Below are 15,804 nucleotides of genomic sequence, written 5' to 3'. Positions count from 1 at the left end.
TTCTAGTGCCCTGCAGCTTCATCCTGCCACAAGGCATCCACAGGGTACCTGGCCGTAATATGCTTGGGTCACACTAACCAGTCTGTCCTCATGGAGGTTTTCCCAGACATTCTTCAGCCCCCTAATCTTACTTAGGGCTTTGGCCTGACACTGTGACCTGCCTAAGAAGTGCTTGTTCTGGAATTGAGTTACCAAGTTTCATCCTTAGCCTGACATCTCTGAGGGGCCTGAGAGTTCCAAGTATGTGATCGTTTTAGTGCAGGATAAAATTGACTCACAAGTAGCTTTTTTTTTTTTTTAACTTGTAAAAATTAGGACAAACTTTATATGAATATTTAGTCTGGTTTCATAAACTCTTAACAACAGCTTTCTGGGGAAACAAGAATGAGGAATGTGTAGGAAAGGCAGTAGATGTTATAGATACAAAGTCTGGGTTTTTAAAAATAAATATTATTTCTAAAGTATGAACTATATGGGAGATTACTATGACCAGTGAGGGAACTATTTTCTTCCCTCTCCTCTTTATTCTTGCATTAATCTTTCTCCTCCTTACTCTTAATTTTGAGTCTTTGGACAACACACCTTAATATGATAATACAGTTCTAGATAATTCAAACAGTTGAAGAGGTTGTGAGTTAACACATGAATGGGTTTGAAATACCTCTATCTGCTTTTACAAACTGTCCTGGGATAATAAATACTATTAAGGGGAATAGCAGAGAAGAGGAAAGCAATTCCAACATAGAACTTAAGAAAAGAGACGGTAAATAATTCTCACTGCTAATCAACAGTTCATGTAGCAGTTGCTCTCATTTTTACATATGGATTTCCCAAAGGAAACAAAGGTATCAAATGATAAGCACAAGCAATTCCAGAGCTTTTCCCAGAATGCAACCCATTTTCATTCCGTAAACAACATGAAAGAACCAGTCCTCTCCTGCACAACAGACTAGGGTCCAGGTGAGGCAAGAACCACCCTTGCTTTTAAATTAGATATGATGAACTCAGGTCATAAAATATGCCTGGCCTTCAAAAGAGCCACCAATGTTTTTTCAGGTTATTGTGGCAGCTACTTAATTTGAATGGGCAACAATACTGAAGAAACTGGTAAGTATTCCATGAATTCTAGCATATCAAATGGGGTCAAGAAATATAACCACCATGACCATGACAGCTCCCTGCAGGGCATAAGTAAAGCAATGATCCTCACAAGAACGACATAGTGCCCAGATGCAGAAACATGAATAGACTTTACCAGAACAAAGTTTCTGTCTTATATCCTAAAAAGTCACCTTAATGACCATCTATAAAATATATAATTCCCTAAAAGAGCTAGGCATGGTGGTGCACACCTATAATCCCAACACTTGGGAGGCTAAAGCAGGATTGTGAGGTCAAGGCAAGTGTAGGCTACAGAGCAAAACCCTGTCTCTAACACACACACACACACACACACACACACACACACACTTCCTTCAAATGCCCTGTTTTATAATATTACTTTGACAGTCATTTCTCCTATAAAGGTATAGTAAAACTAGTGTGAATTGTTTGCCTTCCTAAATACCTGTCATTGGTATACCACTGTATGAAGCTACTGTTCATGACACAATTTAAAACACAGAGAAGCATTTGGGGAAGAAGCTAGGACAAAAAGCAGAATATATCCTGTGGTGTTAGGTAATAAAGAAAGTTAACAAGATCAAATCCTTCAGGTTCTAGGTACTCTCAAAAATAAAATATCCACGTGTCTCCATGATTACATACACAATCTAAACAAACCACAGGATAATCAAGTGAGTGCCACATGATGGGAGACTCAACATTGGTCTGTGTATTGATAATAACCTGACACACTACCATCTCAAATGAAGGAGAATTACTGAGCACCTTAAGAAGAAGCGTGCATTCTTTTGAGCTACTGTGGCCAAGGACTAGTCTAAATATGATCATACTTGACAAGAAATTTTTAATTATGGAGAGATCAAATTTAAATAAAATTGAGGAAAGAATTTAATATTAAAAAATGGAATAAGATCCAAGAAGAACTAGAATTGCCAGATAACTGGCTTCTATCATACAAGTAGCTTCTTGTCTGCACTCTGTAAAGTGACCTCGAACACAGCGATTCTCCTACCTCTGCCTCCCGAGTGCTGGGATTAAAGGCGTGTGCCACCATGCCTGGCTAAAAAGTTTTTTGTGTACCTGCAAGTGTGGATAGTGTGGCACAAGTGTGGAAGTTACAGAACCACCTCAGGTGTTGGTTCTTTTTGCACTTGGTTTCAGTTGTGTGTGCTAGACTATCTGGCCCTTGAGATTCTAGAGATTTCTCTTTTCTTGGCCTCCCATCTTATAGTAGGAGCACTGGATGCTTTGGGTTCCAGGGATTCTGGCTCATATCATACTTGTGTTGCTAGCAAGTGCTTTCCCCATGGACTGAGCCATTTTCTCAGCTCTTGATCCCTTTTCTATCTAACTAAATTGGGTTACAGCCTCTGTACTTGACCTCACTGAGGCTTGACACTATTTAAAAGTTGAGAGTTGGTTTCCTGAAGGAGTCCTAAGTACTCTGTCACTCAGGAAGTAGGGGTGCTCTCTCCCCCCAGCCAGGTCAAGGTGTCTGTTCGCTTGGGAGAACTGTGCCTGTGTACAACACTAGTGCTCAGCTTAGCTGACTCTTCCCTGATACTCCAGGCTATCTGGGCCTCATCCAGGTGGAGAACTCTAGGAGGGGTCATAGCAATGCTGCATGGGCACAGTGGACATGGCTTCTGGTTCCCCACTGGAGATGAGGATGGCTCTAGCCTGGGCTCTGTGTCAGAGGGGCCAGAGACCTAGCCAGCTGTGTATCTTGTGACATGGGGCACCCAGATGCAGTCTGATGGGGCTGGCCAGCCAGACTTCCATGTCTTGAATTTGGGTTATGCCTGATGCTAGGGAAGAAGCCGCCTATATCTGGCCATTGATGTCTTTTGACTTGGTGTTGGCTGCTTACTAAGGCCTTCTATCCTGATAGAAATCACTGTCCCTTGCTACTCCTCTTAGAGCAGCAGCTACCCCAGGAATGGGTTTCCTGGTCTATCTGCTCTCTTGACTTTTCTGCCCCCTTTCAGAAGAGTCTGTTCTGTTTGCTGTTGGTTGCTAGGACAATAAAAAATAAAACCAGAAAGCTGGATGTGGTGGTGCATGCCTATAATCCTAGCATTTGGGAGGTTGAGGTAGAACAAGAGGATCACCCATGATAAGTTCAAGGACAGCCTGGGCCACATTGTGAGTTACAGGTCATTTTGGGCTAGAGTGAGACCCAGCTTCAAACACATACAGCCAGGTATGAGATAGTAGCATACACTTTTAATCCAGCACTTGGGAGGCAGAGATAGGAGGATGTCTTGAGTTTAAGGTCAGCCTGGGACTACAGAGTGAGTTCCAGATCAGCCTGGGCTAGTATGAGACCCTACCTTAAAAAACAAAAAACAAAACAAACAAAAAAACCCCACCACTCACAAAAGGGAAAGGAAAGAAAGAAAATAAAGCCAGAGCAGCACATCCGCTCTCTTGCCTTGGCATAGTCTTAGAGCATAGCGAGTGTATAGCCAACCTGTGTCCCCAGTGTTGTCCCTTCCAGGTCTTGGCCCTGTGCTAGATGATAGACTCTTCCCCTGTTTCTGCCCTGCTGAACCCCCCCCCCCAATCCAATCCAGACAGTCCTTTAGAGTGAAGTGGATTCTAATCCTCCTTTCTGCTCCTAGACCCCTGCTGTGCTTCCCTCAGGCTCCTCCTCCAACTCTGTCCAGGTGCCAGCACACTATGGTCACCCTCACACACTTTCTGGACTGGCTCTTTCAGGACAGACCTGATCTGTTCTTCCCCACCTGGTGGACTCCCTTCCTTTTTGCTTGCCCTGACCATCCACCTCTGCCTTCTGCCCTCATAGTACTACTGTCTGTCACCTGACACTCTTGGCCAATTTACTCCTTTCCTAGCTGTGCGCGTTCCTGAGCTGAGTAATACCCAGCCAGGGAAGTAGTTAAGGCCCAGGGAGTGGTGGGTGTGGCTATAAGGCTGAGGGGAAGTGCTCAGTGTCTCTTCCTCCTCCCCCTTTCTGTGCTGGGGTTCCTCTGGGACCACAGGAAGCCAGCTCTCACTTCTGCCAAGTACCTTAGCTCCTACTGTCAACACCTCCCTTTCTTCATGTCTGGAATAGGAGTGTTCCTTCTAGTGACATTCCAAGTCCAGAAATGCACCAAACCCAGACCTTTTGAGTGTTGAGAGTTTGGAAGCATTACAAGTGCACCTTACTGCATGCTCACACAGGAAGTCTGTAGATACTTTTTGAGTTCCACTACTTGTGGTCCAAGCACTTTGAAATGAGAACCCCCCCCCCCCCACGCCACACACACACATATACTTCCAGTATGGCCTGGATGGCAGTTTGCAGTGCACACCACAGGAGCTAGGCTCTGGCTTGTATCTGCAGACTTAAATTATCGAGAGACAGTTAACCATTCTGGGGTCTGTGCTGTGTGCTTTGGTCTTTTAAGGACCCCTTGGAGGTCTAGGTCCCTGCAGCAGCAGCTGTTAACCTTTGGCAACTGTCTTAGAACCTGCTGCCAGCCTGGGATTCTTAGACTCATTGCAAAGTTCTATTTTACTGAAAGGAAGAAGCCTTGTAGTTAAAGCTTACTGAAGTTTGTACCTACATCAGTGGTCCCCATTTCTGGGACTGGAGGCTCCTGTGTGGGATCTTGCTAAGCAAGCTCTGGGCTGTGTCACTACCTGCCTGCCTGCCCAGTGGACCAGCATCAGCTCCTCCCCACCCAGTAGCTTTGGTTGGTGTTGGTGAGCTGGACATGGACAGGCTTGGGGCCTGGCTCCAGAGTTTGAGAGAGAATGAGGGAGAATGAAGCTGCCTGGGCTGTAGTCCTCTGCCTCAGGAGCTGGGTGTCTCCAACAGTCTTGGTGTCTACTACTTTATAATGATCCCTGTTTTCTAGGGTTTCTGCTCTGTAAGCAGTGGCTGATGAAGATCCAGCATACCTGCAACTCCTAACCCTATGATTTGGCCCCTTTCCTGCTTCTCAGGATATTTCCTAATACCCTCCCAAATCACCATGTCATGTGCTATCCTTGCAGGCTGGTTTATTCCTGATGCTGATGCTATCCCTGGATGAGTGCCTGCAGTGTAGATAGAATGCACCAGCTCTGGGGACCTTGTCCTGCCAGCCCTGAAGTGCCCTGGGAGTCTTTCCCTTACCACAGATCATAGGCTTGTGATGGACTTCATCAAGGTCACAGCTGTGGAGGAGGTTCCAGTCCTAATGGGGAGGTCAGAGTCTGGGATCTCTTCTGCATGGTGGCCTGCCTAAGTCCAGGGTTGGCGGATCTCCAGTCTTCCCCCAGTGGCAGAACATAATCTGATAGCCCCTTGGGTGGTCCTTTGGGTTGGGGATAGCACCTTCATCCAAGCTCTGCTCTTTACTGGCTCCACAGCAACCAGAAAGTGAAGCTATGGAGTAGAGTAGATAGAGACTTTAATAGTGGGTCTCTGGTGGGTTTGGATGAGCTTTGTGGCATATGCAAGGCTGGATGCTGCCCTAGAAAGACCTGAGTGGCTAGCATGAGGTGCAGTGGACTTGAGCACCAAACACAGACTAGTGGGGTTGTGATGGTGCTGCAGCTATAGGCTTCCTGTTTGTGTGTTCCCCTTACTGTCCTATAGCAGGCACTAGGCCAACCCAGAGCCTTATCCTTAAGGGCCAGAATGTCCCTGACTCCCTCAGAGTTAGTTTGTTCTAGACTTCTCCATTTTCTCCTGGCTCAGACCTGGGAGTGCATCTCCCATAGCTTTCACCCTTTCAAAACCCAAAAGGCTCCTACTTCAGGTGTTACCCAAGGAAGAGATGTGTCCCATCCCTCCCACAGGGGTGGGGCGCTGACACTCCAGGTTATTAACTGGTTTGCTGTCAGAGAGACAGGACAGACCAATAGGGAGCAGGTCTGACAGGGTTTATGGTCAGACATGTTGGAGGAAGGCCAGAACAATAGAATTCCAGGCTGATAAGACTGGAGGGTGGTGAGTGCTCCTCACCTCCGTCCAAGGTGGGAGAGGAGTGAGTGTTCTGGGAGGGCAGCTGGTATGGAATGGGTGGTAGCGGAGTTGGGGGCTCCATCTACATCCTCTTGTTAGGGTCAAATTGTGACAGCTGGGTGCTGCTGAAGGGGATGTTCACAGGTCCTTACCCTCCTAAGATGGGGCTTGTGGGGAGGGTGACAGGGCCATGGAGAGTCTGTGGTAGCTTAGTTCCCTACAGCTGCAGAAGCAGAAGCTGGGACTCTAATCCATAGAAGGGCTATACTTACTTGTAAAGTCAGCTCCCCCAAGGTTTAAATGGGTTTGCTCAAGGAGAATCCCTAATATGGTTATGAGAATTTATATGTTGTTATGTCAACCTCCCAGAATCCAAAAGGTGGCCTCCCTGACTGGGTCTGTTTGGTTCTGCCCAGGACATGCCTTGCCCAGGGTGTTTGCTAGTGGAGAAACTGAGGCACGGGGTAGGTGGATGCCTGCCTTCAGGTTGCAAAATTGAGATGCTTGCCACAGGTGTGAACAAGGTTGTTTGCAGATCTACTTGTGGTAGACACTGGCTACTTCATGGAGAGCTGTCATCCTGAACATTCTACCAGAGCTCAGCTATGAATTTCCTGTCTATGGTGAGCTGCAGGTAGTTCTGTTAGGCCCTACTTTTCCCAAGGCTGATTGATGATCTCTCCTCCTGGGAATGGTGAGGCCTGGGCTCATAGGGGCCCCTTTAAAAGTGCCCCAGACTGGGCTATGGAACGCCAATACTATCCTCCTGTCTCTGCAAGGGTTAACAACACTTCAGTGAGTTGTCTGGAACCGGTTCAGACTGGTTTTCTAGAAAGTGCTTTGTCTCTGACTGAATCCTGGGAAGGGTCATGTGGAGCCCAGTGATGTCATGGGATCAAAAACTGACTCAGCGGTTTTCTCCTTTCTTTTTAAATCAAGATGGGTGTGCTGCAGGTACAGGGCAGAAGCGTGCTGTTGGGCCAGGCTGTGTATCTTACTGCCAACCAAAGGGATCACTCCCCATCTCACAGAAGTGAACAGGAAGTGAGGAAAACTCCCTTTGTGAAAGAGTTGGCTGAGGCTCACAGCACCTATAATCACCTCTTCCAGGTGCCACACACTGCCAGTGTGCAAGTGCAGGGACCCTCAGACCATTTGTAGGCTCAGCCCTCTATGCTGGCAAGCACTGTCTTTGTGTGTGCTATCCCTGCCATATACACTAAGCTCTTGTCCTGCTTTCATCAGCTCTGGCTACCCAGCGCTGGCCAAGACTCAACAGGGCCCCCTTTCCACCTAGTTTATGAAGGAAGGTCTGGGATGCTTTTGTAGCAGTTACATCTATTCCCACTGGCCTCACCCTGGGAGGAAAGAGGTCACTGCCTAAAAGCTTTGCTGTTCTGGTTGAAATACTATGTCTTCTCCTCAAGTTCAGAATGAGTGAAGAAGCATGCCGAACCCGTGGTCAGAAGCGAGCCCTTGACCTGGACCCCACTGAGGACGGTGCAGACAGCAAGAAAATGAAGACAGAGAGAGGGCCATCAGCATCAGAATCAACAGTGGATGGAGAATCCAGGGTGACACCAGAGCCAGGAGCAGGCCCAACCCCAGGGTTGCTGAGGCCAACAGAGGCTGTAGGAACAGACGAAGGGCCCGTGGATATGCGTACCTCACACAGGTGAGTGGAGAGGGGGTGGGCTGGGCTGGAGCTGAGAAGTTGGGTGCCCCAGCAGTGTATCATTGTGTTTTGGGCTCTATTTTGGGATTCCCTTGGGGTCAGGAGGCCAAGGCTGCCCCATTCCTCAGAGGAAAGCTGTCAAGTACTGTACTTAGGTTTTTCCTTGGTCATCATAAATTGCTTCAAGGAAGGACCTCACTGATCCTCACGTTTTATGAAAACTTGAAGTCAGACTTAACCTTCCCTATTTCCACATTCAGAAACCTTTCTCCCTCCCCCCTCTCTCCTTCCCTCTCTCTCCCTCCCCCCCTCTCTCCTTCCCTCCCCCCTCCTTCCCTTCCCCCCTCTCTCCCTTCCCCCCTCTCTCCCTTCCCCTCTCTCTCCCTCTCCCCCCTCTCCCTCCCTCCCTCTCCCCCCCCCCTCAGAGAGGAGGGAGGGAGAGAGAGAAGGGGGCACTTGGAAAATGGGCATGCCAGGGCTTCCAGTTGCTGCAAATGAAATCCAGGCACACATGCCACTTTGTGCATCTGGCTTATGTAGGTCCTGGGAAATTGAACCTAGGTCCTTTATCTTTGCAGGCAAATACCTTCACTGCTAAGCCATCTCTCCAGCCTTTTTTTCTTTTTGGTTTTTGGAGGTAGGGTCTTACTCTAGCCCATGACCTGGAATTCACTTGTAGTCTCAGGGTGCCCTTGAACTCATGGCAACCCTCCTACCTCTGCTTTGCAAATGCTGGGATTAAAGGCATATGCTACCACGCCCAGCCAAAAGAAACCTTTTCTTTCAGTAAGGGGAAATTCAGATGTTCACCCTATGCCTCTTGTATCACCACCTCAAAACACCCCAGACACCACTAAGGACATTGCCCTGCTTGTCCACTAGAGTTCTGCTCTGGGGTCATGGCTTTCTTCATGTTTGCCCAGCTTTGACTGGCTCAGAAGGGGTATGGAGAAATCTGGGACCCCATACCTTCCCTGAAGTGCTGAGGGGTCAAAGCCTGTGATAAACCTTTGTGAAATCAATCTGTGGAATCCTAATGGCTTTGCAGGTTCTGGTGCCCTCAGAAGTAAATTTCTACCTTTTGTGGCCGTCTTTTTTTTTTTTACTTATTTAATTTTTTTTTGATTTTCATTTTCCACCTTTATTAAGATTTAATTGGAAAATTAAATGTGTCTATCTTTTGTGATATTTTGGTATACATACGCATTGAGATATAATCAGGCTTATTAGCACATCTTTTCACACAGGTACCGTGTGTGTGTGTGTGTGTGTGTGTGTGTGTGTGTGTGTGTGTATGTATGTGTGTTTTGAGTGTGTATGTGTGTAAAGAGATCATAAATGTAAGATCTGTGCTTCAAGACTATCAAATGAGCAAGACATCATAAGACACACTGCCCACAAATTACCCTAGAATGTGACTGTCATTTTGTTGAAGACATTTTTCATTTATATATATGTTTCCTTCTGCCTGAAGTATACATACATAAACAATTATAAAGAATTCATTGTCTTTGATTGAAAAAACTGATCCTTTTTATGTTTCCTTTAGGTGACTATTAAAAATTTGCCAATTATTTTTAGGTTCATATGTTTGTGCTGTGACATGCATACTGTGTGGGTGTGCATGCATGTAGTGTGTGGCATATGGTTTGTGTATTTTTTTTTTCTTTTTTCCTCTTTTTTTTTTTTCTTTTCACAATTTTTATTAACAGTTTCCATGATTATAAAAAATACCCCATGGAAATACCCTACCCCCCCCCCCTGCACTTTCTCCTTTGAAACTCCATTCTCCATCATATTACCTCCCCATCTCAATCATTGTAGTTACATATATATAATACCAACCTATTAAGTACCCTCCTCTCTTCCTTTCTCTTCCCTTTATATCTCCTTTTTAACTTACTGGCCTCTGCTACTAAGTATTTTCCTTCTCACACTTCTTAGAAGCCCAATCATCTGTAGCTAGGATCCACATATGAGGGAGAACATGTGAGTGGCCGTCTTTTATATTCCTACTGTCAGAGCAAAATTTTCTCAATCAGGCATGGTGTTGCTGGCCTATAATCCCAGCACTCCAGAGGTAGAGGCAGGAGGATCAGGAGTTTAAGGTCATCCCTGGTTACTAGCAAGTTTGAGGCCAGCCTGGACTACAAACAAAAAAGAAAAGGCTTTCCTAGCCAGGAATGATGGCGGAGATATAAGGATCACTGTAAGTTCGAGGCCACCCTGAGTTCCAGGTAAACATGAGCTAGAGTGAGACCCTACCTCAATAAATAAATAAATTAATAAATAAATAAATAAATAAATAAAGTGTTTCTATTGCTTTCTGCTCTCCCCTTCTAAACCTCAGCCAGCCTCCCCCTCCCTCCCTCCCTCCCTTCCTCCTCTCTCTCTTTCTTTTTTTCTCTTTCTTCTTTTTCCTAGGTAGGGTCTCACTCTAGCCTAGGCTGACCTGAAACTCACTTTGTCGTCCCAGGCTATCTATCCTTGAACCCAGGGTGCTCCTCCTACTTCTACCTCTATCTTTTTTTTTTTTTTTTTTGAGGTAGTCTTACTCTAGCTCAGGCTTACCTGTAATTCACTATGTAGCCTCAGGGTGGCCTCGAACTCATAGCAATACTCCTACCTCTCTGTTTCCCAAGTGCTGGGATTAAAGGATAAAAGCCTGGTTCTTTTTTTTAAACTTTCTCTGGGTGAGCCATCATAGCCAGAGCAGGGGAACTTGCTCCATGGGATCTGCTGGATCCCTCCTGCATCCTGCTTCTGCTCTTCTGCAGGTGGTGGGATGATGAGATTGAAACCAACTATGCCTTATTGGGTAGGCATAGACCCAATCCTTCTGTTACTACAGGCTAGAGCCACACTGGTCCTCTGACTCTAAGGCCCTTGCTGGACCCTTAGCTTCCAAATGGGCTTTTGCTGAAGTCATTGTTGGCCTTTCCTTATGACTCCAAGCACTAAAATAGGGAAGAGATGGAGATCACTGTGCAGGTACCTGTGGTGGGGGCAGGGTCTTGCTTAGGGCTGGGAAGGAGTGAGGCCTAGACCAGGTATGTTAAGTAGATCATTCTAGCCTATGTTCCTTTCTTGGTGAAACAGGCAGTTTTCCGTGCCTTGCAGGTTGATGAGGTAACAGGAAGTGTGCACTTAAATGTTGGCCATGGCTCAATATGAGTGACATTCTGCAGTGAACTGCCCTGGTTCGTCTGTTGATCTTTCCATGGACTCTGGCCAAGAGCACCTTTAGAAGCCTCCTGCAGCACTGTGTCTGTACTACAGGAATTTGATCCACTGAGGACAGCTGCATTCCACCAGGGAAGAACAGCTGAGGCACTTTGGCCATGGGCTCAGTAGATCAAATTTTTTTCCATGATTTAGAGACTACTTTATTACTTTCTGTGATCAAACCCATGTAGACCAGACCTTACCCTAGTACAAATGAAAAGACATAAAGATGAGCATTTCTAGGCTACCAGGGCTTTTAATTTCTGTACAGTGCCACAAGGATGGTAAACTTGGGTATTTTTTCCCAGAGTTGATTGCACAACTAGTCTCCAAAAATTCAGATTATAGATCTGTTTTTATGTAAAAAACTCCTAAAAGCAGAGTGCTGTGTACCAACAACCGTTCCAGTTTCTGCAGTCACCTGAACAAAATTGTAGAGGTGTCACATGCAGTGTGTCAAGTTTAAATTGCTGAGAGAATTTAATTTTTCTTCCTCCCTCCTGGCACGCGCACGCTCGCCCTCCCCTCCCTCCCTCCCTCCCTCCCCTCCCTCTCTCTTTGTTTCAAGGTAGGGTCTCACACTAGCTCAGGCTGACCTGGAATTCACTATGTAGTCTTAGGGTAGCCTTGAACTTATGAGCCTCCTACCTCTGCCTTCTGAGTGCTGGGATTAAAGTTGTATGCTACCATGCCCAGCTAATTTTCCTCTTTCCTTTTCTCTCTCTTTTTTATTTTTTGTTTTTTCCAGGTAGGGTTTCACTCTAGTCTAGGCTGAACTGGAATTCACTCTGTAGTCTCAGGGTGACCTCGAACTCAACGGCGATCCTCCTCCCTCTGCCTCCCAAGTGCTGGGATTAAAGGTGTGCACCACCACGACTGGCTAATTTTTCTCTTTTTAACTTTTTTTTTAAAATATAGTTTTAAAAAGTGTTTTATTTGCAAGCAGAGAGAGAGGATGAGAATTGGGCGCACCGGGGCCTCTAGTCACTGCAAACAAACTCCAGATGCAAGTGCCACTTTGGAAAGTTCAGTGGCAGTGTATTAGTTACTTTTTTGGTTCTGTGCCAAAGTACCCTACAAAAGCAAGTTAAGGAATGAAGGGTTTATTTTGGCTCACCATTTGCAGTCCATCATGGTAGGCAAGGTGACATTGCAATTGCAGTCAAGAAGTGTGAGAGCTGGATGTTGCTGCCCACACTAAGGGTGGGTTTTTCCTCTTTCCAAAAATGCCCTAATAGGACCAGAGATGTATTTCTTCAGTGATTCTAAAACCCAGGGGTGGGCAATGAAGATTAACCCCATCACAGGTAGAATACAGACCCTGAGTTGAATACAAAAAAGGGAAAACATTTGTCCTTATATTTTTTATTTTTAAAAATATATATATTTATTTATTTATTTTTGGGCCAGGCATAGTGGTACATGCCTTTTTTTTTCTATCAAAGTTTTATTCATTTATTTATTTGAGAGAGAAAAAGAGAGAGAGAAACAGGCATATAGAGAGAAAGAGAATGGGTGTGCCAGGGTCTCTATCCACTGCACACGAAGTCCAGATGCATGTGCCTCCTTGCGTATCTGGCTTACATGGGTCCTGGGGAATTGAACCAGGGTCCTTAGGCTTTTGTAAATGCCTTAACCACTAGGCCATTTCTCCAGCCTTATTTATTTATTTGAGAAAGAGGGAGAGAATGGGTATGCCAGGGCCTCTAGCCACTGCAGATGAAGTCCAGATGCATGCACCACCTTGTGCATCTGGCTTACGTGGGTACTGGGGAATTGAACCTGGGTCCTTAGGCTTTGCAGGCAAGTGCCTTAACCACTGAACCATCCCTCTAGCCCGTTTATTTTTATCTTATTCCTTACACAATACCACAAGCCTACTTACACAGCATCTATACTGTATCAGGTGTTCTGAACCATCTAGAGGTGACTTAAAGGTCTATAGGATGATGCATACAAGTTCTGTGCACATGTGCTATTTTGCATCAAGGACTTCAGCTCCGTCAGATTTGGGTACAAGGTGATAGTGGGTCTTGGAGTCAGTCTCTTGCCAAGAACAAGAGTTGACTGCAGAATTTCTATTTGGCTCTTATTCAACACTACCTTTTTATTTTGTCTTTGATGCCAAGACCCAGTTTGGCATTTTAAAGGCTAGAGCAGGGTCCAGTGATGGCACACATGTGGACTTTCCCTTTAAGTTCTTTAAGAAAGTAGCCAAATCAAAACCACCAGTAGATTCATATGTGTGAATGACTTTGTATGTGTGAGTCCGCGCTTGCTGGTAAGGACACCTGCCTGCCCACAGTGAATGATGCGGGGCTTGTAGAGGCAGATGGTGACATGTTCAGCTTTCCTGTACCCCTTTTATTTGCAGTGCTTCTGGTCGTTACATTTGGAATACATTGCATTTGGCGTGAAACTTCTTTTTATGACTGGGTAACAAAAGTGTCAAGCCCCATTCCCAAAAATGCACTGATAAAGTAAGACAGGAGCAAGGAAACCATTCACAACAATGGGCACCTAAGGGCCTACCCACTTTGCAACCTGGGGCTGCTTCCATGCCCTCCCACTCCTTAGCAAGGCTCTACCTGGCCTTCACAGGTGGGGAGGGACAAGAGGTCTGGATCTGGCTATGACTGGGGCAACATGAAGACTATTTTCAAAAAATAAAGGCTAAGCTGGGTGTGGCAGTGCTGTCATGTTGTTCTAGCACTCTGGAAGTTGAAGTAGGATGGAGAGTTACACGGACAGCATGGGCTATGGAATCTGGCCCTCCTGTAAAAGAATACAAAGTAAAGCAAAGAAAGCAACAATAACAATTAAAGTGATCAACTGAAAATGTTTATCACAAAAGAAAGTTACTAAGGAAAGAAAACAGCAAAGGAGGCAAATACTCAGCAAAGAGCAAAAGAGTAGATGAGGGTTTTGTCTGTGGATGGTGAGTAGAGTGCTTGCACAGTATGCATGAAGCCCTAGGTTCCATTCCCAGCACCACCTAAACCTAAAAAGGTGTAATTCCAGAAGTGAAGGCTGGAAGATTAGGATTTTAGAGTCAATTCAGCTTCCATAAGGAATTCAATCTAGAGCCATTGTCTCAAAACAACAACAACAACAAAAAAAAAAAAACAACACAAGCTGGGCCTGGTGTCACATGCCTTTAGGCCCAGCAGAAATCCCAGGCAAAGGTAGGAGGACCGTGTGATTTCAAGGCCATCCTGAGGATACACAGTAAATTCCAGATCAGCCAGAGCTGGAGTGAGACCCTTCCTTAAGGGGAGAAAAACAAAACAAACAAAAAACCACGATGAGACAGATGTGCAGCCATATCAGTATATACAATAAATGTGAATGGTTTTAAATTGTCAAGCTATATATTAAAGTACAACCTACCCCAGTTACACCATGACAAAATGTTATACTCTGTTTCAAGAACAGAAGTAGAAAGATGCACGTAAGTAGCAAGTATTTGTGGAATGACAACATTTGTGTGAGATAAAGGATCTTGAGACAGGAATTATTACCTCATAGGTTGTGAACCAGAGAGGGAACTTTTTATAAGGAACATCAAGAAGAAATAAGGCTGGGCATGGTGGTATTTGCCTTTGATCCCAGCACTCTGGGAGGCAGAAGTAGGAAGAGCACTATGAGTTCAAGGTCATTCAGGAGCTACAGAGTTCCAGGTCAGCCTGGGCTACAGTGAGACCCTACTTGGAAGCCACCCCTCAAAAAAGGTGTGGGGGGGAATAACATTCTTAAACATGTTTACATAACTACAAAGCCCTCAAATGCCCAAGGCAATAGAAATAGACAATCCAAGAGTTATAAAGTAGAGCTGTGTTGGATTCTAGAATTTGGGAGGCTAAGGTAGAAGGATCACCGCGAGCTCAAGGTCAGCCTGGGCTACAGAGTTCCAGGTCAGCTTGATCTAGAGTGAAACCCTGCCTTGAAAAAACAAAAACAAGAGTTATAGAGAGGTCAATACTTCACTCTAAGTAGTTGGTAGAACAACTAGACAGGATCAACAAGGTTGCAGAGGATGAACATAGTCAACCTACTCTCCCTGACAACTCAAGTGTGCATGAACACTTGCCAGGGTAGGCCATAATGCTAGTTGTTGGAACAGAGTCTCAAGGTTAACTGTGATAATGCAAACAGGGCACTGAGGAGATGGCTCAGTAGTTAAAGCAGGCCCAGGTCTGGCCTGGGTTTGGTTCCTTAGTACCCACGTAAAGCTAGCTCTTTCACATGCATTCATTCTGTCTCTTCCTCCTCCTCTTCCTTCCCTCCCCCCTCCTCTCCTTGTAAATAATAAGTAAAATATTTAATACAAGAAAGAAAGTAGGGGCTGGAGAGATGGCTCAGTGGTTAAGGCACTTGCCTGCAGAACCTAATGGACATGGGTTTGATTCCCCAGGACCCATGTAAATCTAGATGCACAAAATGGTGCATGCATTTGGAATTCGTTTGCAGGAGCTAGAGGTACTGGTGCGCCCATTCTCTTTCAAAAAGTACACAGAAGTTAAATAATTTGGCTTTTCATTCTGGCATCCATAAATATGCTCATGGAAATGGAATTCATAGGTCTATCATACCTACAAATTTTAAGATCTTGGGCAGCTCCTGCTGCCTTTGCTTCTTAGTCTGGAGCTTGCTATATATTCTGGGCAGGCCTTGAATTCGTGATCCTTTTTTCTTAGTCCCCCAAGTGCTAAAATGACAGCTGTTCCACTGCATGAGGCTTGGTGCAGAGCTAGCCCTGTGCTACATGTCATGCTGGTGGCTAGGGCAGAATCCCAACTACCAGAGCTGCTTCTTG

General features: G+C 45.5%; 1 protein-coding gene across 7 annotated transcripts in view; it reads left to right on the top strand.

Moving 5' to 3' along the window:
• The window catches only part of Gatad2a (GATA zinc finger domain containing 2A), a 127,454-nt gene that overhangs the window by 90,905 nt on the left and 20,745 nt on the right, over positions 1–15,804 (top strand). For 4 of the 7 annotated variants that reach the window (XM_045153542.1, XM_045153540.1, XM_004665991.2 and 1 more), the window contains one exon: positions 7,521–7,763. In XM_045153542.1, coding sequence (XP_045009477.1) covers positions 7,522–7,763 — 242 coding nt within the window. In that variant the 5' untranslated portion in view covers position 7,521. Of the gene's footprint in view, positions 1–7,515; positions 7,764–15,804 lie in introns of those variants that run through there. The other 3 variants (XM_045153532.1, XM_045153526.1, XM_004665992.2) reach the window with 1 other exon arrangement.

This window comes from Jaculus jaculus, chromosome 1 (genome assembly GCF_020740685.1).
Source record: "Jaculus jaculus isolate mJacJac1 chromosome 1, mJacJac1.mat.Y.cur, whole genome shotgun sequence".
NCBI lineage: Eukaryota > Metazoa > Chordata > Mammalia > Rodentia > Dipodidae > Jaculus > Jaculus jaculus.
This window is presented reverse-complemented; position numbering and strand designations above follow the sequence as displayed.